Below are 26,459 nucleotides of genomic sequence, written 5' to 3'. Positions count from 1 at the left end.
TTCAAGAGATCTAGAATACAAGAGCAGAGATGTGATGTTGAGGCTTTATAAGGCACCGGTGAGGCCTCACCTTGAGTGTTGTGAACAGTTTTGGGCTCCTCATCTAAGAAAGGATGTGCTGGCATTGGAGAAGGTCCAGAGGAGGTTCACAAGGATGATTTCAGGAATGAAAGGATTATCATCTGAGGAACATTTGATGGCTCTGGGTCTGTACTTGCTGGAATTCAGAAGGATGAGGAGTCCTTATTGATTCCTTTCAATTGTTGAAAGGCCTAGACAGAGTAGATGTGGTAAGGATGTTTCCCTTGGTGGGGGAGTCTAGGACCAGAGGGCACAGCATTGAGGGAGATCCATTTAAAGTAGAGATGAGGAAAAGTTTCTTTAGCCAGAGGGTGGTGAATCTTCAAAATTGTTTGCCACAATTGTCTGTGCAGCCCAAACCATTGGGTATATTTAATGCAGATGTTTATAGGTTCTAGTCAGGGTGTTAAAGGTTACAGGGAGAAGGAAGGAGAATGGGGTTGAAAGGGATAACAAATCTGACATGATGGAATATTGGAGCAGCATTGATAGGCTGAATGGCCTAATTCTGCTCCTAGTTGTTTTGTTATGATCTAAATGCAAAGGTTACTCAAAAAATGTGAGATCTGCTCTGCTGTGGTTTTGAGTTCCCACTGCAGTGCAGCGTTAAAATTCCAGCAGTATTTAAGGTTATGGGGAGTTGGCACTAGAATAGTGTTGAGAGGGAAATTGCGGAAATGACTCGATGGGCCGAACGGCTCCAATGTCGTATGGCTCAATATGGGACGAAAGCGACTATGTTTAATTCAGGCAGGGAGCGAGAGAATCATAGAACCAAAGACAAAGCTAAAGGGCATTCAAAAAAAATACTGCCTTTCTTTGACAAGTGAAATCTTAATACGCTCACCAAATTTAATTGCAAAACTCGGATTACAAAGAAGGTACACTCCTGCAAAGATTTAGGAAGTGGACATCGTTGACTGGTGCGCAGAAATGTTGCAAAAACAGTAAAAATCTGCTGGATCCGCCGTGTCTTTCTATTGCATTTCGCGATTCAGCAATGTTAGAAAACACTATGAAGAAGGAAATGATGCATTGCTCGGTGTATGCGATAGAGGAAGTGTTTACAGTAGCTCTCATCAGCTGGGGGTATAGCTCAGTGGCAGAGCATTTGACTGCAGATCAAGAGGTCCCCGGTTCAAATCCGGGTGCCCCCTTAGTTTTATTGTGTATTTTAATTTTGTGTATTACCCCCTTCAAATTGTAGTTGCTCATGTCAAATGGAATGTGACTCAAATGTGCATACCGTATTTATTATTTTCCAATTTAAGTCTGCATTTTGTCTTTGATCTTACAGCCGAAGAGCCTCCTTATACGTACATGCCTGGAAGTCTGCAGAACGAGATTGCCTGATTTTGTGTGTGTTTTGAAAGGGAGAAACAAGTAATAAGCACCGTTTTTGAAGTCAGCGAAACTCTTGCCAATTTAACTCAGCCTGGCGTTGCATGTCTCCTTCTCGAGATTGGCTTTGTGTTGCTGAGGCCAATGGTTTGGAAAGGCGAGAAGGAGGGGTCTAGGTAGGGGAAATAGTAAAAGTACAAGCTTAAAGCAAAGGAACTCCTCAAAATGCACGTTTAAGTAGGAATATTATATAAAATAAAACATTGACTTTATAATAATCAACTCTCTCGGCTAAATGATGCATAAACATAAAGGGTTAGGTTCAAAATGCTGTCTGGAATAGCACGAAGTCTAAACTCGGAGAGTCAATTCATTAAGTTGTTGTTCTTGCTCCATCAAAATCACTTTCCCCAGTTCCTTTCGCACGTAGATGGAATTGATGACGTATCGCAGCCTGCCCCCCCCCGTCCCCTTGGCAACCGCTCGATTGCTCGGTTGGCCACTGGCTGCGAGGTGGCAGGTGGAGTAATCGAGTGTCGGCCCTTGACAACCGGAACAGAAGGCGGTGCCGGTGAGAGGAAGCGAGAGGACGGACGGGCACCGGGACTTCCTTCCATCGCAGCGGCAGACATGGCTTCTTCGGCTGGGGGCACGTCGGCGGCTGGTCCTGGCACAGGCTCTGGTCCTGGCCCCGGTCCCGGCCCCTCCATGTTCCGCTGGTTGGAAGTGTTGGAGAAGGAGTTCGACAAGGCCTTCGTGGACGTGGACCTGCTGCTGGGTGAGATCGACCCGGATCAGTCCGAGATCACTTATGAGGGCCGTCAGAAGATGACGGCGCTCAGCTCCTGCTTTGCCCAGCTGTGTCACAAGGCGCAGACTGTCTTCCAGATCAACCACAAGCTGGAGGTAAGGGCGATATTTTAATTATGCAGTGTCAACGGAGACTGCACCACAATATCCCTGTCTGGTGGCCGAGGAACATCATATTTATGTCTAAGTGATGACACTGTTCTCACAGCTTAGGGGCGAAGGATAATATTTTTATGTTTGAACAGAGGCAATGTTGCAGCCAACTGACGGGGGGTGGGGGGGTGAGGGACGTTTAATTTATGTCTGAACAGAGACTGTGTCCGTGACTGAAGGAACAATATATTTGTGTGTCTGAATGGAGACAATGTTCTCACACCATTCCTGACTGGAGGCAAGATACAGAAGTCTAAGTGAAAGCAGTACCTGATTGAGAAAAGGTCAATACACAGTGGCATGCAAAAGTTCGGGCAACCCGGTCAAAATTTCTGTTACTGTGAATAGTTAAGTGAGTAGAAGATGAGCTGATCTCCAAAAGTCATAAAGTTAAAGATGAAACATTCTTTTCAACATTTTAAGGAAGATAAATGTATTATTTTTGTTTTGTACGATTTTAGAGTGGAAAAGAAAGGAAAGGAGCGCCATGCAAAAGTTTGGGCACCTCAAGAGATTTGAGCTCTCAGATAACTTTTACCAAGGTCTCAGACCTTAATTAGCTTGTTAAGACTATGGCTTGTTCACAGTCATTGTTAGGACAATAGACAATAGGTGCAGGAGTGAGGTAAGGCCGGGTAAGTTCCTTTCAAAGGAGAAAGTTTCAAAAGTTGAGGCAAGTATTGGGTAGGTCGTGGCAGTTGAGATCGGCCCCGTGGTTTGTTCATCCTGCAGCATGTGGGAAATCAGGGATGCTTCCAGTGTCCCTGACGACTATGTGTTCAGGAAGTGTGTCCAACTGCAGCTTCTGGCAGACCGCATTGAGCGTCTGGATCTGCGATTGGATTCATACTGGAGCATCTGCGATGCTGGGGAAGTTGTGAATAGCACATTCAGTGAGTTGGCCCACAAAGGCTACATAGGCAGAAAGGGGAGGGGTGGCCACTAGGCAGCGTAGCAGTAGGCAGGTAGTGCAGGAGTCCCCTGAGGTCATCTCCCTCCTAAAAAGATGCACTGTTTTGGATACTGTTGGGGAAATGTCTCATCAGGGGAAGGCAGCAGCAGCCGAGTTCATTGCACCATGGGTGGCTCTGTGGCACAAGAGGGAAGGAAAAAGAGTGGGAGAGCTATAGTGATTGGGGATTCGATTATAAGGGGAATAGATAGGTGTTTCTGCGGCCGCAAACGAGACTCCAGGATGGTATGTTGCCTCCCTGGAGCAAGGGTCAAGAATGTCTCTGAGTGGCTGCAGGACATTCTGGAATGGGAGGGTGAACAGCCAGTGGTCGTGGTGCACAACGATATAGGTGAAAAACGGGATGAGATGCTACAAGGTGAATTTAGGGAGTTAGGAGATAAACTAAAAAGGGGCAGAAAACGCTGGTGGGAGTTGTGTACAGGCCACCTAACAGGAGTAGTGAGGTTGGGGATGGCATTAAACAGGAAATTAGAAATGCGTGCAATAAAGGAACAGTAGTTATAATGGGTGACTTCAATCTACATATAGATTGGGTGAACCAAATTGGTAAGGGTGCTGAGGAAGAGGATTTCTTGGAATGTATGCGGGATGGTTTCCTAAACCAACTAGAGAGCAGGCCATTCTAGATTGGGATTTGAGCAATGAGGAAGGGTTAGTTAGCAATCTTGTCGTGCGAGGCCCCTTGGGTAAGAGTGACCATAATATGGTGGAATTCTTCATTAAGATGGAGAGTGACATAGTTAATTCAGAAACAAAGGTACTGGACTTAAAGCAGGGTAACTTTGAAGGTATGAGATGTGAATTAGCTAAGACAGACTGGCAAATGATACTTAAAGGGTTGAAGGTGGATATGCAATGGCAAGCATTTAAAGATTGCATGGATGAACTACAACAATTGTTCATCCCAGTTTGGCAAAAGAATAAACCAGGGAAGGTAGTGCACCCGTGGCTGACAAGGGAAATTAGGGATAGTATCAAGTCCAAAGAAGAAACATATAAATTAGCAAAAAAAGCGGCGCACCTGAGGACTGGGAGAAATTCAGAGACCAACAGAGGAGGACAAAGGGCTTAATTAGGAAAGGGAAAAAAGATTATGAGAGAAAGCTGGCAGGGAACATAAAAACTGACTGTAAAAGCTTTTATAGATATGTGAAGAGAAAAAGATTGGTCAAGACAAATGTAGGTCCTTTACAGTCAGAAACAGGTGAATTGATCATAGGGAACAAAGACATGGCAGACCAATTGAATAACTACTTTGGTTCTGTCTTCACTAAGGAGGACATAAATAATCTTCCGAAACTAGTAGGGACCGAGGGTCTAGTGAGATGGAGGAACTGAGGGAAATACGTGTTAGTAGTAAAGTGGTGTTAGGTAAATTGAAGGGATTAAAGGCAGATAAATCCCCAGGGCCAGATGGTCTGCATCCCAGAGTGCTTAAGGAAGTAGCCCAAGAAATAGTGGATGCATGAGTGATAATTTTCAAAACTCCTTAGATTCTGGATTAGTTCCTGAGGATTGGAGGGTGGCTAATGTAACCCCAGTTTTTAAAAAAGGAGGGAGAGAGAAACTGGGGAATTATAGACCGGTTAGTCTGACATCGGTGGTGGGGAAAATGCTAGAGTCGGTTATCAAAGATGTGATAACAGCACATTTGGAAAGAGGTGAAATCATCGGACAAAGTCAGCATGGATTTGTGAAAGGAAAATCATGTCTGATGAATCTTATAGAATTTTTTGAAGATGTAACTAGTAGAGTGGATAGGGGAGAGCCAGTGGATGTGGTATATTTAGATTTTCAAAAGGCTTTTGACAAGGTCCCACACTGGAGATTAGTGTGCAAACTTAAAGCACACGGTATTGGGGGTATGGTATTGATGTGGATAGAGAATTGGTTGGCAGACAGGAAGCAAAGAGTGGGAGTAAATGGGACCTTTTCAGAATGGCAGGCAGTGGCTAGTGGGGTACCGCAAGGCTCAGTGCTGGGACCCCAGTTGTTTACAATATATATTAATGATTTAGGCGAGGGAATTAAATGCAGCATCTCCAAGTTTGTGGATGACAAGAAGCTGGGCGGCGGTGTTAGCTGTGAGGAGGATGCTAAGAGGGTGCAGGGTAACTTGCATAGGTTAGGTGAGTGGGCAAATTCATGGCAGATGCAATTTAATGTCGATAAATGTGAAGTTATCCAGTTTGGTTGCAAGAACAGGAAAACAGGTTATTATCTGAACGGTGGCCGATTAAGAAAAGGGGAGGTGCAATGAGACCTGGGTGTCATTGTACACCAGTCATTGAAGGTGGGCATGCAGGTACAGCAGGCAGTGAAAAAGGCAAATGGTATGTTGGCATTCATAGCAAAAAGATTTGAGTACAGGAGCGGGGAGGTTCTACTGCAGTTGTACAAGGCCTTGGTGAGACCGCACGTAGAATATTGTGTGCAGTTTTGGTCCCCTAATCTGTGGAAAGACATTCTTGCCATAGAGGGAGTACAGAGAAGGTTCACCAGATTGATTCCTGGGATGGCAGGACATTCATATGAAGAAAGACTGGATCGACTAGGCTTATACTCACTGGAATTTAGAAGATTGGGGAGGATCTTATTGAAACGTATAAAATTCTAAAGGGATTGGACAGGCTAGATGCAGGAAGATTGTTCCCGATGTTGGGAAAGTCCAGAACGAGGGGTCACAGCTTAAGGATAAAGGGGATGCCTTTTAGGACCGAGATGAGGAAAAACTTCTTCACACAGAGAGTGGTGAATCTGTGGAATTCTCTGCCACAGGAAACAGTTGAGTCTGGTTCATTGGCTATATTTAAGAGGAAGTTAGATCTGGCCCTTGTGGCTAAAGGGATCAGGGGGTATGGAGAGAAAGCAGGTACAGGGTTCTGAGTTGGATGATCAGCCATGATCATACTGAATGGCGGTGCAGACTCGAAGGGCTGAATTGCCTACTCCTGCACCTATTTTCTATGTTTCTAGGAGTAGGCCATTCGGCCCATTGAGCCTGCACCGCCATTCAATCTGATCATGGCTGATCATCTACAATGAGTATCCTGTTCCTGCCTTCTCCCCATATCCCTTGACTCAGCTATCTTTAAGAGCTCTATCTAACTCTTTCTTGAAAGCATTCAGAGAATTGGCCACTATTCCATAGATCCACAACTTTCTGGGTGAAGAAGTCTTTCCTCAACTCCATTCTAAATGGTCTACCCCTTATTCTTAAATTGTGGCCTCTGGTTCTGGACTCCCCCAACATCGGGAACATATTTCCTGCCTCTAGTGTGTATAATCCCTTAATAATCTTATATGTTTCAATCAGACCCCCTTTCATCCTTCTGAATTCCAGTGTGTACAAGACCAGTCGCTCCACTCTTTCAACATACGACAGTCCTGCCATCCTGGGAATTAACCTCATGAACCTATGCTGCACTCCCTCAATAGCAAGAGTGTCCTTCCTCAAATTTGGAGACCAAAACTGAATACAATACTCCAGGTGTGGTTCAACCTGGGCCCTGTACAGCTGCAGAAGGACCTCTTTGCTCCTATACTCAACTCCCCTTGTTATGAAGGCCAACATGTCATTAGCTTTCTTCACTGCCTGCTATACCTGCATGCTTATTTTCAGTGACTGATACTAATGTACAAGAACACCTAGCTCTCGTTGTACTTCCCCTTTTCCTAACTTGATACCATTCAGATAGCAATCTGCCTTCCTGTTCTTGCACCCATTCTTGTTCTTGTGTCATCTATATAATGTTACTTTTAATCCCTTCATTTAAATCATTAATGTATATTGTAAATAGCTGCGGTCCCAGCAACGAGCTGGAAAGGCCAGGTGATGCAAAAAAACTTTATAAATACCCTGACTCCTCAAACCTTGTCCCAACAATCAGCAGCCATGGGCTCCTCTAAGCAGCTGCCTAGCTCTCTGGAAATTAAAATAAATGGTGCCCACAAAGCAGTAGAAAACTATAAGAAGATAGCAAAGCACTTTCAGGTTGCCGTTTCCTCAGTTTGTAGCGTAATTAAGAAATGGCAGTTAACAGGAACAGTGGAGGTCAAGTTGAGGTCTGGAAGACCAAGAAAACTTTCCGAGAAAACTCCTTGTAGGATTGCTAGAAAGGTAAATCAAAACCCCCTTTTGACTGCAAAAGACCTTCAGGAAGATTTGGCAGACTCTGGAGTGGTGGTGCACTGTTCTACTGTGCAGTGACATCTGCACAAATATGACCTTCATGGAAGAGTCATCAGAAGAAATATCCTCACCTCAAAATTCAGTGTCAGAAGTTTGCAAAGGAACACCTAAAGAAGCCTGATGCATTGTGGAAACAAGCCCTGTGGACTGATTAAGTTAAAATAGAACTTTTTGGCTGCAATGAGCAAAAGTATGTTTGGAGAAAAAGGTGCAGAATTTCATGAAAAGAACACCTATCCAACAGTTAAGCATGGGGGTGGATCGATCATGCTTTGGGCTTGTGTTGCAGCCAGTGGAACTGGGAATGTTTCACTGGTAGAGGGAAGAATGAATTCAATGAAACATCAGCAAATTTTGGAAGCAAACATCACACCATCTGTATAAAAAAAAAGAAAAAAAGCTGAAGATGAAAAGAGGATGGCTTCTACAACAGGATAATGATCCTAAACACACCTCAAAATCCACAATGGACTACCTCCTGGACTATGCGGCACAAGCTGCATGTTTTGCCATGGCCCTCACAGTTTCCTGACCTAAACATCATCAAAACTCTGTGGACAGACCTTAAAAAGAGCAGTGCATGCAAGACGGCCCAAGAATCTCACAGAACTTGAAGCCTTTTGCAAGGAAGAATTGGTGAAAATCCCCCAAACAAGAATTGAAAGACTCTTAGTTGGCTACAGAAAACGTTTACAAGCTGTGATACTGGCCAAAGGGGGCGTTACTAAGTACTGACCACGTCGGGTGCCGAAACTTTTGCTTCGGGCCCTTTTCCTTTTTTGTTATTTTGAAACTGTAAAAGATGGAAATAAAAATAATCTTGCTTAAAATATTAAAGAAATGTGTCATCTTTAGCTTTATGCCATTTGGACATCAGGTAATCTTTTACTTGCTTAGCTATTCACAGTAACAGAAATTTTGATCGGGGTGCCCAAACTTTTGCATGCCACTTTATGAATATTATAAACATTGGCATCCATGTCTCCAGGAGATGTCAATGCATGAATTGCCCAATATTAAGGTCCACTACAGCTTCTCAATTGGGGGTGAAGGCTAATCTGTTAACATCTCACTGGAAACTGTGCTCAACAATGTTGTTGATTGGACTAGGATGGAGTTTTAATGCTGCTGTTTATATGTAGTTGAGGACAGAGTTTTTAAAAAGTATTGTTAGAATGAGAAACTGTAAAGGGTGAGGTAAAGAATAAGCAGTCGACCTTTCAGACCGAGTCCCTTCTTCAGTCCTGAAATATTGGCTCTTTATTCTTTTCCACAGATGTTACCTGACCTCCTGTGTTCCTCCAGCATTTTGTTTGTGGTGCTTTGCATTTCCAGTATCTGCAGATTTTTTCATGTTTTGAGTTACATATATGCTGTTGCATCAGGGCTAAATATAGAGCCTATATTTTTGATGAATTTCAAACTTCAATAAGATCAACTACTAACGTCAAATAGATATCATTGCCTGAAAATATACTGCATAACTCAAGTTATTTGAGCACCAAAGATGTCCTTTAGTGTATGAAATAGCCATGACTCAAGGTCACCACTTAGTAAAATCTAAAGACAGAATGCAGAGACTAATCATCAGATGAATGGTTTCGGACTGAAACATTGATAGTTCACTTTTTTCCATAGATGCTGCCTGGCCAGCTGTGTTCCTCCAGCATTTTGTGTGTGTTTCATCATAATGTTACTTGAGATGGAGTATTTCAAAGGATTCAAAGTACATTTACTATCAAACTACATGCACAGTATACAACCCTGAGATTCATCTTCCCCACAGACGGTCAGGAAACAAAAAAAAACCATGGAACCAGTTGAAAGAGAAACATAACACCCAACCCCCCCACACACACATGCGCGCGCGTGCAACAAAGCAAGTTGTGCAAATGGCAGCGAGAAAAGAATGAGTGAAAATCACAGAATATAAAACAAAGAACAAATTTCATTTATAAGGAGGATTTGTATAGACTGCGTTTGTTTTCCTTGGAGGGTTGTAAGTCGGGAGGACACTTAATAGGGTACACAAAATTATAAGGGGCAGAGACTTAAAAGGATGTTACCTGGATTGGAGAGCATGCCTTATGAGAGTAGGTTGAGTGAAGTTGGTCTTTTCTCCTTGGAGCGATGGAGGATGAGAGGTGACTTGATAGAGGTTTATAAGATGATGAGAGGCATTGATTGTGTGGATAGTCAGAGGCATTCCCCGGGGCTGAAATGGCTAACATGAGGGGGCATAGTTTTAATGTACTTGGAAGAAGGTTCGGGGGTGGGGGGGGATGTCAGAGGTAAGTTTCTTTACACAGAGAGTCATGAGTGCATGGAATGCACTGCTAGTGACAGTGGTAGAAGTGAATACAATAGGCTTTCAAGATCCTCTTAGATAGGAGCATGGAGCTTAGAAAAATTAGAGGGCTATGTGATAGGGAAGTTCTAGAGTAAGTTACCTGGTCAGCACAATATTGTAGGCTGAAGGACCTGTAATATGTTGTAGATTTCTATGGCTATGTCTATGTCTAAAGACAGGGTGGATAATAAGGAACTCTATCCCTTGGCAATGGTGCATATAAGAATGTATCAGATTAAAGGTAGGAGCTCTGAGAAAGGGTGTGGTTGAAATCCAGAACACACTGTCTGAGTTGTGTGGGGACAGGTGATCTTCCAGCATTTATAGAGTATTCAGATGTGCATTGAGATTCCATGGCTTAGAATGCTGCAGGCCGACTGTTGGAAATTAAGATGGGTACTTGACTACTGGTACTGACATGATTGGTCAAAGGGAGTGTTTTTGTGCTTTATTGCTATAACACTAATATTCCTTGAGTATGATAAAACATCAGTTTGGGCAGTGCACTGACGAAATCTAATCCCATTCCTGTGCTATGTAACGGGATATCTCCACTTGCATTGTTTCTGGCGTGGCCATTAGAGCAGAAGCTAATGAACAAAGTAGATCTGCAACAGAGGAACACTCTTCTATTAACTGTTCAGGTGAAGGCTTCTCTATCTTATTAGTAGCTCTCTGATTTTGCCACAATCTTGATAACAGTATTGGAGAAGCGGTGCTCAAACGTGGAAGTATGTATATGTCACCATAAGAAATTCCTTCTCATCCCCATTCTAAGAAAATGACCCTCTATTCTGAGGCTGTATCCTCTGGTCTTAGACCCTCCCAACATAGGAAACATCCTTTCCATATCCACTCTATCAAGGCCTTTCACCATTTGATAGGTTTCAATGAGGGCACCTCTCAATCTTCTGAATTTGGACCCAGGTTTTCGTATCCATTCAATCCTGGAATCATTTTCATGAACTTCCTTTGAACCAGCTCCCATTTCAGCACATCCTTTCTAATTTAGGAGGCCCAAAACTGCTCATAGTATGCTATGTGTGGCTTTACCAGTGCTTCATAAAGTCTCAACCTTACATGCTTGTTTCCATATTCTAGTCCTCTTGAAATGAAAGCTAACATTGCATTTACCACACCTCACCACAAACTTAACCTGCAAATTAACCTGTAGGGAATCCTGCACAAGGATTCCCAAGTCCCTTTGTACCTCAGTTTTTTTGTATTTTCTCTCCATTTAGAAAATAGTTAACCTCTTAATTTCTTCTACCAAAGTGCATAATGGTACACTTCCTGACACTGCCACTTCTTTGCCCATTCTCGTAATGTTCAAGTCCATATAACGTAAAAAGAATTAGTCCCAGCACAGACCCCTGTGGAACACCACCAGTCACCAGCAGCCAACCAGAAAAGATTCCCTTTATTCCCACTCTTTGCTGCCTACCAAACAGCCACTGTTTTATCCATGCTAGAATCTTTCCTGTAATACTATGGGCTCTTAGCTTGTTAATCAGCCTCCTGTAGGGCACTTTGTCAAAGGCCTTCTGAAAATCCAAGTACATAACATCAACTGATTACCTTTGTCTATCCTGTTTTTATTTCTTCAAAGAATTGCAACAGATTTGTCAAACAAGATTTTCCCTTGAGGCCATGCTGACTGTGGCCTAACGTATCATCTGCTGATCAAATTTGCAGATGTCATGACATTGATTGGCTTTGTTTTTAGTCGTGACAAAATAGCCTACAGAGGAGAGAGGTTACCACCCTGACACAATGGTGCCAGGATAACAACCTCTCCCTTAATGTCCAAAAAACAAAAGAGCTGATGGTGGATTATAGGAGGAACAGAGACAGGCTCACCTTAATCAACATCAATGTAACTGCATTTGAAAGGGTGAGTAGTTTCAGTTTCCTCAGTATACACATCACTGAAGGTCTCACCGGCTGTGTGGGGGAAAGAAAAAGCACAACAGAGACTCTTCTACCTCAGGCAACTGAATGAAGTTCAGCATGAGCCCCCAAATCCTCAAGACCTTCTACAGGGGCACCATTGAGAACATCCTGACTGGCTGTATCGCCACCTGATACGGGAACTGCTTTAACCTTGATCGCAAGGCACTGCAGAGAGTGGTACAGACAGCCCAGCACATTGTGGATGTGAACTTCCTTCCATTGAGGGTATTTACAATAGCAGGTGTGTAAAGAAGGCCTGGAGGATCATCGAAGACACCAGTCACCCTAACCATAAACTGTTTTAGCTGCTTCCATCTGGCAAACAGTACTGCAGCATTAAAGCCAGGACCAACAGGCTATGGGACAGCTTCTTTCTACAAACCATTAGATTTGTGGGATGGATGTGAGAGTAAAATAAATTCAATTCAGTTCATGTGCTTTCAAGTACCCTGAGACCTCATCCTTAATAATCAACTTTAACACCTTCCCAACTACTGACATTTAGTTTCTTCTGCCTCTTTCCCTTCTTGAAGAGTGGAGTGACATTTGCAGTTTTCCATTGTTCCAGAATCTAGTGATTCTTGAAAGATCATTACTAATGCCTCCACAATCTCTTAAGAACCCTGGGGTGTACACCATCTGGTCCAGGTGACTTATCTATCTTCAGACCTTTCAGTTTCCCAAAAACCTTTTCTCTAGTAATGGTAACTTAACACCCTTCATGACCCCTGACACCTGGAACTTCCACCATATTGCTACTGTCTTCCATAGTGAAGACTGAAGCAAAATACTTATTCAGTTCGTTCGCCATCTCCTTGTCCCCATACTACCTCTCAAGCAGAATTTTCCAGTTGTCTGATATCCACTCTTGCCTCTCTTTTATACTTCATGTATCTGAAGAAATTCAGGTATCGCTTATTCAGCAAGTAAATTCACACCATGCAAGTGCTGGATGCTAACCATCTCAAGCTTTCAGGTTCAACCATATTTGCCATTGCAATGTCCCAAAGTCTTTACATTTTCTTCAAGGAAAGGTCAGAGTGTGATGGAAACTCTCCAGTTATCTAGGTGGATGCAGTTCCTGTGATAGTCAAAAATCTTGGACAGAATGGCATCTTTGATTAGATCCAATCAGAGCCACCTACACCATCTGTACATTGCACCGTGATTTTAATTGTAATATCTGTGAAGTGCTCTGTTGTAGCTTCAGTGCCACCTCCAGTTCAGGAACTGGGTTAATGTCTCTTTAATAATGAGACAAAAGTTAATTCCTTGTCATCTCAGCATTTAAAACAAAGGTTATCTCTGGGCTTTGTTTATCATACTAATGTGCAAAAATCCAACTTGTATCAGTGTGGTGCACTTCTGAAGACATACTGGGAATAGCAAATCCTTAATATTGCAGTGAAATATGTTCAGATATCCCCACCAGCTGCCTTTCGCAGGATCTAAGGACATGGCCAGTGACAACATCTGGGCCAGATGTTTTCTGCAGGTTTCTCCATTTCATAGGAATAAAGGATTTTCTGAAGGCCAAGGACCAGCAAATAAGCATCTGAGACCTAAAGAACAGGCTCTGGGTTGAAAGAATACAGAGGTCCACCAACTGTTGATATCTGTGATGTGCTTAGAATGTTAAGCATCACCAAAGCCCTCTATAGTCCAAACCTAAGGACTGAGAGGCAGCTGATGCCAAAAAAACTCTTTGAAGATCTTCACCATTTGGGAAGAGAAGGTACCTTAGAGATAATCTTCAGGAATAGAGATGAGCAATTGCAATACCCACAGAGGATTTCCCTGTTGCCTGCCATTGCAACTATTTTTTCAACTGTTTATCAGTGACGGAAGCTCTCCTTACAAGAGTTGCAATGTGGAATCCGCTTGTCAAGAGTCAGATACGATCTTCACCATGCAGTAAACTCATTGATAAATAGAATTCATCCATCTCTATGCATGTCTGCCTTCAACTTCATAAAAGTCTTTGACTAAGGCTGATAATGGGCATCTTTCTCAAGTTTTATTGTCCTCAGAAACACATTATCATTCCATATTTACTGTTTGATGGCATGCAAGCTCTAATACTTAACTGTTCATCATAAACCAACTCATAGAGAAAGTGCAGTACATGAACTCACTTCCAATGAGCCAGAAAAAGTGGGATCTCCCAGTGGCCACTCGACGTACGGCGGCTGTGTTGTGAGCTCCATTCCAAATCTATAGTATACTGATAATTTCTATGATTTTCTTAGTATTTTCTGTTCAAGTAGCTGATAGTCACATCAGATACGATAGACTGGCCCTTCTGAACATCGAAAAAACAGCATTTACTCACTATGTGCCGCCTTTCCTACACTGAGATCCCTTGCTTGCACGATCCATGGGAGACTCATCTCTTACACCGCTACCACCTCAGAAGAAGCGCCAGAGGTGAGGGGGGAAGGGCCAGCACCTGGTGAGGTTGAGATGGCGTAAGTCAACCGCTGCTCCTTAGCATATTCCTGGCTAACATTCAGTCCCTGGACAACAAGCTTTGTGAACTGACATCCAGAATCTCCTATAAGCAGGAAGCAAAAGAATACAATGTTTTGTGCTTCGTGGAGACCTGGCTGACGGAGGAGATACTGGATCAGGCCAGTGAGCATTCTGGGTTCCAGGCTGACAGGTCAAAAAACCTCTCTGGGAAGAGTAAAGGTCGAGGGGTATGCTTCGTGGTCAACATTGCATGGTGCGACCCCCCCAGAATGTGCATGCAGTCAAATCCTTATGTTCCCCAGACCTGGAATACCTGGTGCTGCTGTTCAGACCCTACTGGCTGCCTAAGGAGTTCATGTCTGTTATCATCACGGTGTACATTCTGCCACAGGCTGATTCTGGCCCTCAGGGAATTGTACAAGACCATCAAAACGTTTGACACTGCACAACCAGAGGCTGCCTTCATTGTTGTCAGTGAGTTTAGCGTTGCTGATGAAAGGCTCTCAAAGTTTTGTCAGCACATCCAGTTGAGCACTCATGGAGATAAGATACTTGACCTCTGTTACACTCCTGCAACGCTTACAAAGCTCTCCTTCGCCCAACTTTTGGAAAATCAGATCACACTTTGATCTTGCTTTTGCCGACGTACAGGCAGAAGCTGAAACAAGAAGCAACCATTGTTAAAACCATCTACTTTTGGTCCAACCAATTGGCCTCCATGCTGCAGGACTGCTTGATGATGTTGACTGGAATGTCTTCCATGATGAGGTTGTCTCCAAGTTCACTGATAGAGTCATGTATTTCATCCAGAAGTGCACCCCCAGAAATTGGTCAGGGTCTTATTGAACCAGAAACCCCAGGGTCAGTAGTTCCGTGTGAGCAGTACTTACAGCGTGACATAAAGCTTACCTCGCTGGCGATTAGCTAGAGCTCAAGAAAAGCAGCTATGATGTGAGCAAAGCTATCAAAGCTGCGAAACAATAATACAGGGACAAGATTGAGTCAAGATTCATAACAAATAGCACGTGACTTGTGGTGAAGGCTGCATACCATCGCAGACTGCAAAGCCAAACATAGTGGTGCCACCAACATCGCAGCCTCTCTCCGAGATGAGATCAATCACATTTACGCTCGGTTCAATGTCCTCCTCCGAGGAAAGCCACCGCTACAGCCTGCAATCCGGTCGTCTCTGAGGCTGAGTTACGCAAGTATTTCCAATGAGTGGACAGTCGCAAGGCTGCGGGATCAGATGGCATCCCAGGGCAAGTACTCAGAATGTGTGCAGCACAACTGGCAGGTGTGTTTACAGACATTTTTAATCTCTCCCTCTCCCAGTGTAGAGTGCCCTCCTGCTTCAAATTATCCACCATTGTCTCTGTACCAAAAACGACCATAGAAACATAGAAAATAGGTGCACAATTCGGCCCTTGGAGCCTGTACCGCCATTCAGTATGATCATGGCTGATCATCCAACTCAGAACCCTGCACCTGCTTTCTCTCCATACCCCCTGATCCCTTTAGCCACAAGGGCCTTTCTTTTTAGAAAGAGACTCAGGTAACATGCCTGAACAACTGACGTCCTGTCACACTCACCTCAATAATAAGCAAATGCTTTGAGAGGCTGGTCAAGGATTATATCTGCAGCATGCTACCACCCAAACTGGATCCGCTACAATTCGCCTACCAACACAATTGACAGATGATGCAATAGCCACTGCTCTACTTACTATCCTTGCATATCTGGAGAAGAAGGATGCTTATGTGAGAATGCTGTTCTTGGACTACAGTTCAGCATTCAACACCATAGTTCCATCCAGGCTCGATAAGAAGCTCAGAGACCTTGGCCTTCACCCTGCCTTGTGCAGCTGGATCCTGAACTTCCTGTCAGTTCGCCAGCAGGTTGTAAGAGTGGGCTCCCTCACCTCTGCCCCTCTGACCCTCAACACAGAAGCCCCTCAGGGCTGTGTACTAAGTTCCCTTCTTTACTCCCTGTATACCCATGACTCTGTCGCCACCCACACCTCTAATCTGATAATTAAATTTGCCGACGACACTACATTGATTGGTTTTCTCTCAAACAATTACGAGGTGGCTTACAGGGAAGAAGTCATCTCTCTGACACAGTTGTGTCAAGAAAACAACCTCCCCTCAATGTGGCAAAAACAAATGAGCTGGTTGTGGATTACAGGAGAAATGGAGACAGGCTAACCCCTATTGATGTCAAATAATCTGGGGTTCAGAGGGTAAACAGCTTTAAGTTTCTTGACATCCATATTACCGAGGACCTCACGTGGTCTGCACACACCAGCTGTGTGGTGAAAAAGACACAACAGTGCCTCTTTCACCTCAGACAGTTGAGGAAGTTTGGTATGGGCCCCGGAATCCTAAGAGCTCTCTACAGGGACACATTTGAGAACATTCTGACTGGCTGCATCACTGCCTGGTATGGGAACTGTGCCTCCGTTAATCACAGGATTCTGCAGAGAGTGGTGTGAATAGCCCAGCGCATCTGTAGTTGTGAACTTCCCATGATTCAGGACATCTACAAGGACAAGTGTGTGTAAAAAGGGCCTGTAGGATCACTGGGGACCCAAGTCACCCCAACCACAATCTGTTCCAGCTGCTACCATCTGGGAAATGATACTGCAGCATAAAAGCCCAGGACCAACAGGCTCTGGGAATGCTTCTTCCACCAGGCCATTAGAGTGATTAACTCACGCTGAGTTAAGTGTACTCTATGTTACATTGACTGTTTTATTTATTATAAATTATTGTAAATTACTATTGCATATTTAGATGGAGACATGAAGATCTTTACTCCTAATGTATGTGAAGGATGTAAGAAATAAAGTCAGTTCAATTCAATTTTAATTCTACTTCCCATTCCTGTTCCAATATGTCAATCCATAACCTCCTTTACTGTTGTGAAGAGGGCGCACTGAGGTTGGAGGAACAACACCTGTCTGGGTAGCCTCCAACCTGATTGTATTAACATCGATTTCTTGAACTTCTGGTAATGCCCCCCACCCCCACCATATCCCATCCTCTTTTCCCTCTCTTCTGTCTCTCATCTTATCTCCTTGCTTCTCCATCACCTCCCTCTGGTGCTCCTTCCCCGCTTTTTCTTTCTTCCATGGTCTTCTGTCTTCTCCTATCAGACTCCCTTCTCCAACCTTGTATCTCTTTCACCAATCAACTTTCCAGCTCTTTCATTCTTCCCCCCCCCCCCCCTTTCTGGTTTCATCTATCACCTTGTGTTTCTCTCTCCCCTCCCGCTTCTTTTAAATCTACTCTTCATTTTTTTTCCCCACTCCAGTCCCGCCAAGTGGTCTCGGCCTGAAACGTCAACTGTACTTTTTTTTCCATAGATGCTGCCTGGCCTGCTAAATTCCTCCAGCATTTTGTGTGTGTTCCAGTATGAGCTTCTCCTTATTATGAATTTAGTCCACTAAATATTCATCTCTATTACAGATTGCGGGTTGATCAACCACAGTCACTAAATTGCCATCTACTGCTGACTTTTCCAGAGATTAGTCCCCCAAGTTGTTAACTTCACTGAGTTTTACAAAAGAATGCAGCTCACACTAAACAGCTGAAAAACTAAGGTGGTCTACCAACATGCCTCTGGTCCACACTCAAAGTCCAGGTCCAAAATGAAACTCAGGAAAAAGGAGATAATTTCCTTATCTCGAGAGCCTCCTCTCAATGAAGAATGACTGTTGCCTAAGGCTCGAATGTACTAATTTGGCTTGAAATGAGGAAAGGAGTATTCAAAGATAAAGATCCCAAACTCAGTACTCCTGATGAAGGGTTTCGGCCCAAAACGTCGTTATTACCTCCTCCCATAGATGCTGTCTGGCCTGCTGAGTTCTGCCAGCATTTTGTGTTTTTTATTTATTTCCAGCATCTGCAGATTCACTCGTGTTGCCAAACTCAGTACTGTGTTTTGCGGCAAGTCTGTCATCCCCATCTTTTGGGATCATGGCAAACACACAAAACGCCAGGGGAACTAACACCATGACCAAAGATCCAACAAATAGATTTGCAGACCAATTTTAATATCCTTTGACAGGCCAACATATCCAGCAGCGAGGCTTTGGCCATGCACATTTCTTGAAGCATGAATGCTTCTCCAATATCAAGAGATTTCAGAATCAGGTTTATTATCACTGGCATATGTCGTGGAATTTATTTTATTTAAAGCAGCAGCAGTACAATGTAATATAATATATAGAAGAAAAAAAATAGAGTAAATGCTTCAACGGACCCAAAGTCTTCCTGTGCAATGTAACATCCTCATTGAAGAAGTTCACTTCAATCACTGGCCACAACCATTCAGGGTGAAGGACAGCATCCGGGAAGGTCCCATGTTCTTCAAGGGTTATAGTAGGAGCACATTGAGCCTTTTACATGCTGTGGTAGGACTGCTCAACATTCCTGACTACCCACCCATCTGCCGCATCAAATGATCCCACGCAGAAATCTTCAGCCATCTTAGGACTGGAGTAAAAAATAAATCATCCATCACCCTGAGGGATTATCTAAGGGAAAGAAATGTGATAAGCACCAGTAGAACCTGTGGATCAGGCTCAACAATCACTTGAATAACTTGCCTGATTACTGTTTCATTGGTTTTGTACTTTAAATTTAACAAATAGTTTGTGTTCTAGTCATTACCACAGTAATTCTTACCATGCGTGGAATGAAATGATTGAGCAATAGGATGATGCGTAAATTACTGCAGTTGCTTAATAGGAGAAAGAACAGGCTGGGGAAAAAAACTCTTATTTTGTACATTTGAATCCTGCGAATAAAGAACAATTAAGTATATGGTAATTGCAACCAGATTTACACATCCATGAGACTGAATCTACCGTTTTTATGAATAATAGTAGTAAAATTTTATTTCTTGACATATTAAAAAGGATTTGAAATCCATAGCTCAAAATATTACCCCTTCATCAGATATGAATAATACTAACTTGATTACTTTTTTGACAATGTCAGAGGATTGTTTGTATTTGTAAAATTTAATATAGTGAATTGGTAATTTTTATTTTTTGCGCATGATAAGAGAGTAAAATTTTGTGTAGTTGCTTTTATGAAGGGATGAGATTTGATGGCCTAATTCTGCTTCTATATCTTGTTGTCTTGAGATGCTTTTGCTATGTTAAGAGATGATATGTAAAACCAAGATTTTGGCTGTAAGTTGGAAAATGCTCAAAATCACTCATTATGTATAACCATACTTCCAAGGAATTGTAATGCATGTAATTAAAAGCACATAAGACAGATGTGAAAGAACAATTACTAAGAGTGGAGGGAGTATACAGTATTTTGCCATTTTCAGGAATGAATCTACATACATTGGACTTTTGAATTTGTACAGGTATGTGTTTGGATGTGGTTACAATGCAGCCATGAAGGCCTGTACCAAATCCCTTTGAAAGGTTAGTGCTGCCCAGCAAAACCTGTTGGGGATGACCTGTGTTGTTATTGTTGGCTTACCTTTAAGTAAAGATGCAGCAAAATGATTACTTTAACATTATGTAGTACAAATTGCTGACTTTTGACAAGTGTCTCCACAGTGAAGCTGTTTTCACCCATGCAGTAGTTTTACTGAGAAATGCCTTGTATGGATTTGTCGATATTTCATGTTTTTGCTCAGTGGCCTCTTTATTAGTTTCCTCCCATACCTAATAAAATGGCCACTGAGTGAACATTTATGATCTTCTGCTGCTGTAGCTCATCCACTTCAAGGTTCAGTGTGCTGTGTATTTAGAGATGCTCTTCCACACACCACTCTTGTAACGTGTGGTTATTTGAGTTACTGTCGCCTTCCTGTCAGCTTGAACTGGTCTGGCCTTCTCCTCTGATCTCACTCATTAACAAGGCATTTTTGCCCTACAGAACTGCCACTTGCTGGATGTTTTTCACATTATTCTCTGTAAACTCTAGAGACTGTTAGACTGTTGACATAAGTAAGTAAGTAAATAAATAATCCCATGAGATCTGCAGTTTCTGAGATGCCCTGTCGGGCACCAACAAACATTAACATTCAGTGTCACTTAGATCACATTTCCTCACCATTCTGATATTTGCACTGAACAAAAACTGAACCCCTTGACTATGTCTGCATGCGTCTGCATTGAGTTGCTGCCACGTGATGACTTATTAGATAGTTGTAGGAAAGAGCAGGTGTACTTAATAATGTGGCCACATCGTCAATAAGGACCAGTAGCCTAAAGTGGTCAAAAATAGTTATGCCCTTTTTATTTTTTCAGTTAATCTCACCAGATTTAAAATTCAATGACAAAAAAATGTAGTGACATTGAGAGGGTTCAAAGGACACTTACAAAAATGATTCCGGGATTGAAAGGCTTATCATATGAGGAGTGTTTCATAGCTCTGTATTTGATTTTTAACTCTGTATTTGTACTCACACAAATTCAGAAGAATATGGGGGGGTGGGGGGGATCTCATTGAAGCTTATTGAATGTTGAAAAGCCTCGATAGACTGGATGTGGAGAGGACATTTCCTATAGTGGACATTGGTCTGAGACCAGAGGACAGTCTCAGAGTAGAGGGATGCCCATTTAGAATGTGATGCGGAGGAATTTGTTTAGCCAGAGAGTGGTGAATCTGTGAAATTCTTGCCACAGCAGCTAAGGAGGCCAATATTTAAGGAAGAGGTTGATAGATTCTTGACTGGTGAGGGCATGAAAGGGTATGGAGAGAAGGCAGGAGACTGGGGCTGAGGGGAAAATGGATCAGCCACAATGAAATGGTGGAGTAGACTCAATTGGCCAAATGGCCTAATTCTGCTCCTATATTTGATGGATTCACGGACAATACTTAGCAGTGTTTGGGCACTTGATTAATTGGAGTTGTTTATTATCTGAAGGATTATGCCATCTTTCTACTAACTTAGAATATGCTCACTGGCATGTTGGTTCCTTTTATTTCATAAATGCAACTATTGGAAAGGATATTTGTGTTGACCGTCAATGTTTTTAGTTCTTTAGAATGGAACTTATGTACATATTTTTTCATGAACTGTATTGCACAAGTTTATCCATTTCAGCGCAGCATAAGTTCATCCAGTCAACAGTAATAATGTTTCTAATAATCATTCTATTGTTACTGTTGTTCAGTTATATTAACACTGTGACATTAACAGATATCTAGGCAATCTACACAATTAAAAGAGATTTTTAATTTTTCATGGTTGGGTATCATCTATGCAAAGATAAACAGTGTCACACACTGGTGTCTTTCATGAAACTGAAGAAGTCAAAAATGTTTTGAAGAGGGAGGGGTGGAGAGAAAGAGGATAAGATGGAAATGAAGGAAGTCAAAAGTGAAAAAAAGTTAGTGGCGCTATCTAAAAGAAGGTGTTCTTTTAAAACTGGGGGTAGATTGTCAGTAATTAAAGCAAGAAGTGTTACTTGCTGGGTGCAACTTGGCCTTCTGTATTCAATGTAAAATACATGACAGTGGTTGGGCTCATCACCAACAATGATGAGATGGGCTACAGAGGGGTCTACAAGAAAACTCATTAATGCCTCAACTTTCTGAGGAGGCTGAAGGGAGCTGGACTATGCACATCGATACTCGTGTCCTTCTACAGATGTGCAGTAGAGAGCATCCTAACATGCATCATCAATATATGACACAGAATCTGTACTATGGCAGAGAGGGAGGCTCTACAACAAGTGGTCATAGAAATAGAATTACAATAGAAATACAATTGTGTCAGTGTGAATTAATCATTCTGATGGCCTGGTGGAAGAAGCTGTCCGGGAGCTGGTTTGTCCTGGCTTTTATGCTGTGGTATGATTTCCTGGATGGTAGCAGCTGGAGCAGTTTGTAGTTGGGGTGACTCGGGTCCCCAATGATCCTTTGGGCCCTTTTTATGCACCTATCTCTGTAAATGTCCTGAATAATGGGAAGTTCACATCTACAGATGCGCTGGGCTGTCCGCACCACTCTCTGCAGAGCTCTGCGATCGAGAGAAGTACAGTTCCCATACCAGGCAGTGATGCAGCCGGTCAGATGCTCTCAATTGTGTCCCTATAGAAAGTCCTTAGGTTTGGGGCACTCATGCCAATCTCCTTCAACTGTTTGAGGTGAAAGAGGCACAGTTATGCATTTTCACCACACAGCCAGTATGTACAGACCAGGTGAGATCTTTGGTGATGTGTATGCTGAAGAACTTAAAGCTGTTCACCCTCTCTACCCCAGATCCATTGATGTCAATAGGGGTTAGTCTGTCTCCATTCCTCCTGTAGTCCACAACCAGCTCTTTTGTTTTTGAGACATTGAGGAAGAGATTGTTTTCTTGACATCACTGTGTCAGGGCGATGACTTCTCTATAGGCTGCCTCATTATTATTTGGGACAAGACCGATCAATGAAGTATAAGGGGTTTCTTCTTTATGTTACTGCGTATGTTAATCAAAATGGCTTCTTTGTTATGTTAGAGGTAAGATTGCTTCTTTGTATGGTGAGAGAGTGCTTTCTCTCACAGCTTGTTTGGGTTATATTTACTGATAACGAGAATTGTATTCATTTGTTAACCAATTTGGATAGATGTTATTCTGTCTTGTGGGTCTGTAAGCTAGTGTTGTGCGGGCTTTTGGGGAGATGGAGGGGAGATCGGGAGGAAGGAGGTCGTGCTGGATGTGCGCTGGTCAACCACCAAGGTTGGTCCTAGGCGGCGGGTCAAGGAGGTTGAAGAAGATCAAATAGTGGACCGAAGACTTCGATAGTTGAGCTCCAATGGTTGTGCACAAATTGACTGAACTCTAATAAGTTTTGGCACCTTTTCTTGCTTTTCTTTCACATATATTGTATCGCTATTAATTACCTAGTTCTAGTAAGATTTATAAAGTGTATTCTGTAAACGTACATGGTGTGTGGTTTGATATTGTGTGTGCGAGTTTGTACCAGTATGCATTTCACAGCATCCACGGAAACGGGAGACACGGTTTAGCGGGTGGACAGATTTCCCCCTAGACATACATTAACTGATCGCGTGAGTGTTACAGTAGTATTATCTGCAAATTTAATTAGCAGTTTGGAGCTGTGGTCCAGGGTATACAGGGAGGGGACACATCTCTGAGGGGCTTCTATGTTGAGGTTCAGAGGGGCAGAGGTGAGGATGCCCACTTTTACCACCAGCTGGTGATCTGACAGGATGTTCAGGATCCAGCTGCACAAGGCAGGGTGAAGGCTGAGGTCTCTGAGCTTCTTGTCAAACTTGGAGGGAATTATGTTGTTGAATGCTGAATTGTAATCCAAGAACAGCAATTTCATAAGCATCCCTCTTCTCCAGGTGTGTAAGGACGGTGTGTAGAGCTGCGGTTATTGCATCATCTGTTGATTGGTTGTGTTAGTAGAGGAATTGTAGGGGACCAGTGTTGGTGGTAGCAAGCTGCAGATGTAATCCTTGACCAGCCTCTCGAAGCATTTGCTTATTATTGAGGTGAGTGTGACAGGGCACCAGTCATTCAGATGTATTACCTTGCTCTTTTTAGGTACCGGGACAATGGTGGATGTTTTAAAACAGGAGAGCACTCTACACTGGGAGAGGAAGAGATTAAAAATGTTTGTCAACACACCTGCCAGTTGTGCTGCACACATCCTGAGTACTTGCCCTGGGATGCCATCTGATCCCACAGCCTTGCGACTGTCCACTCATTGGAAACATCTGTGTACTTCAGTGTCAGAGGTGACCAAGGTGCAGGTCGCTTCAGTGGCTCTCTTCAGGGGCTCAGTGTTGTCGACATCGAACAGAGCGTAAAAAAAAAGATTTAGCTCATCTGGGAGAGAGGTAGTGATGTTGGCAGCACCACTGTGCATAGCTTTGAAGACTGCAATGGTGTGCAGACCTTGCCATAAGCTGTGTGTGTTTTTGATGGTGAGTTGTGTCGGGATCTTGTTCCTGTATTGTTGTTGCGCTGCCTTGATGACTTTCCGTAGATGGTAGCTGCAGCTCTTGACTTCCTGTTGGTTATCGGGAACATAAGTTCTGTCTTGCGTGCTAAGTGCAGCACACACGGAACTATTGATCCAGGGTTTCTGGTTTGGATGCTCCCTGACTGACTTTTGGGAGACAAAATGAATAACTTCTGGATGAAGCTCGTGACCACTTCTGTGAACTCGGAGACATCCTCAGCACGGAAGACATTCCAGTTGATGTCATCAAAGCAGTTCTGTAGTATGCAGACTGATTGGCCGGATCAATAGTGGACAGTTTTAAATATGGCCGCCTCTTGTTTCAGCTTCTGCCTGTGTACAGGCAGAAGCAAGATGGAAAAGTGATCCAACTTACCAAATGGCGGACGGAGGAGCACTTTGTTAGCATTGTGGAAGAGAGAGTAGGGAGTAGTCGAGTATGCTATCTCCCTGTGTTCCACAAGCTCTATTAACGTCTTTGACAACGATGAAAGTAGCCTCTGGGTGTACAGTTTCCAGGGTGCTGTTGGTCTCATACAGTTCCTTGAGAGCCAGGTCAGTATCAGCTTGTAACTAGCATCACTTTATGAACATACGAATAATCTATGTATATAAGCTCTCTTATGCAATTATATTTATTGTTCTTTTATTATTGTTATTTAGTGTTTTTCTTTTTTTTTTGCTGCATTGGATCTGGAGTAACTAATATTTTGTTTTCCTTTATGCCTGTGTACTAGAAATGACATTTAAAAAATCTTGAATCTTGAATTTAAAATTTAGATTGCAGACTTGAGTGCCATATTTCCAGTTGTACACTTTTTGGTCTCATCGGGAGAATTTAGATTTAATTACTCTCTTCTATTTGTGCCTTGCTTAGATAAATCCATTTATTATAATCATAAAGATATACAGCAAAGAGATAGACCCTTTTCTGAGCCTTGAGCCTGCCCTCTACAAAATTTCAATTGCTTTTCCCCAGAGGGGAATTACCCGATAGAAATACATAAAATTGAAAGGAACAGATTGGGTTGATAAAGATTTTTATCTTCTGGGTCTACACTAACCAACAATCACCCATATACTGCACATTAATCCTACGCTAACCCTAATTTATTTATTTATTCTCCCCATATTCTCCTCAAATTCCAAGATGGCGGCACGACACAGTTTGCAGCGGCCACTCCGGAGCTGATTATCTGTTTTTTGTGAAGTGGGGTGCTGTGCACAATCATAATCGATTGAAAACGGACGTGGGAGCATGGAGGAACATCTGCAGGAAGATCTTCTTCATTACTGCTGCTGCTGTGAGGTCCGGGACCCTGCTGGGAAGAACAGGCCCCCAGTCCTTGGGGTTGCATTGCCGATGGCTGTTGGCCGGGCTGTCTTAATACGCTCGGCAGAGGATGGTGCTCGGAGAAGCTGTGCCTGAGGGGATGGTCGTTGACTCGGAGGTTCGATGGACTTGGAGTCTGCTGCGGTCAGGTCACTTTTGGTGTGTGCTGTGTCTGCGAGGCTGGGTCCGATGGAGCTTTCATTGTGTGCTGCGTCTGCTGGGCTGAGTTGGGCAGCGCCCTGGAAATCCATAGTGGGGGTATTCCCTTCTGCTGCCGGCATAGGATGGCGGGTCTGTCGGGACCCTGGGGACGTGATTTCTTTTGAACTTATAGCCTTTTAACATCTTTGGACTATTTTTACTGTGCCCATGGTCTTTTTTTTATCAATTATGCTTTTTTTGTTTGCACTGTTGTAACTATATGTTGTAACTATGTGGTTTTGTGCAGGTCTTGTAGCTTTAGATTTTGGTCTTGTTTTGTCTGGTGGCTTTGGAGCTCCTTTCCGGGGAACACACTAAGACTGTAGCGCGATATTAATACGCAGCAGCCTCTCCGGACTCTGGATTGGGGATTGCCAAACGTTATGTGGATTTTCTGGTGTAGTCTGTTTTGTCATATGCTTTTGTGATATTATTCTGGAGGAACGTTGTCTCATTTTTTAACTGCATTGCATTTGTGGTTTCTAAATGACAAATAAACTGAATCTGAATTTTTATCATTTCCTAGATTATATCACTCACCAGTGCAATTTATGCAATTTGTGGTGGTCCATTAAGCAACTAGTCCATGTGTCTTTGGGATGTGTGAGGGAACCAGAAGGAATTGACACTACTGTTAT

The 26,459-nt window shown here is 43.0% G+C and overlaps 1 protein-coding gene and 1 non-coding gene across 2 annotated transcripts in view; both read left to right on the top strand.

The window, feature by feature from the left end:
* Positions 1-1,166: 1,166 nt before the first annotated feature.
* trnac-gca (transfer RNA cysteine (anticodon GCA)) lies at positions 1,167-1,238 on the top strand. The gene has a single exon. It is a non-coding gene; the product is annotated as a tRNA-Cys (tRNA).
* A 685-nt stretch (positions 1,239-1,923) lies between these two features.
* Positions 1,924-26,459, top strand: part of gopc (golgi-associated PDZ and coiled-coil motif containing) — a 62,360-nt gene continuing 37,824 nt past the window's right edge. Inside the window, exon 1 of the mRNA XM_059981462.1 lies at positions 1,924-2,328. Coding sequence (XP_059837445.1) covers positions 2,053-2,328 — 276 coding nt within the window. The 5' untranslated portion in view covers positions 1,924-2,052. The remainder of the gene's footprint in view (positions 2,329-26,459) is intronic.

This window comes from Hypanus sabinus, chromosome 10 (genome assembly GCF_030144855.1).
Source record: "Hypanus sabinus isolate sHypSab1 chromosome 10, sHypSab1.hap1, whole genome shotgun sequence".
In the NCBI taxonomy this organism is placed as follows: Eukaryota; Metazoa; Chordata; class Chondrichthyes; order Myliobatiformes; family Dasyatidae; genus Hypanus; species Hypanus sabinus.
This window is presented reverse-complemented; position numbering and strand designations above follow the sequence as displayed.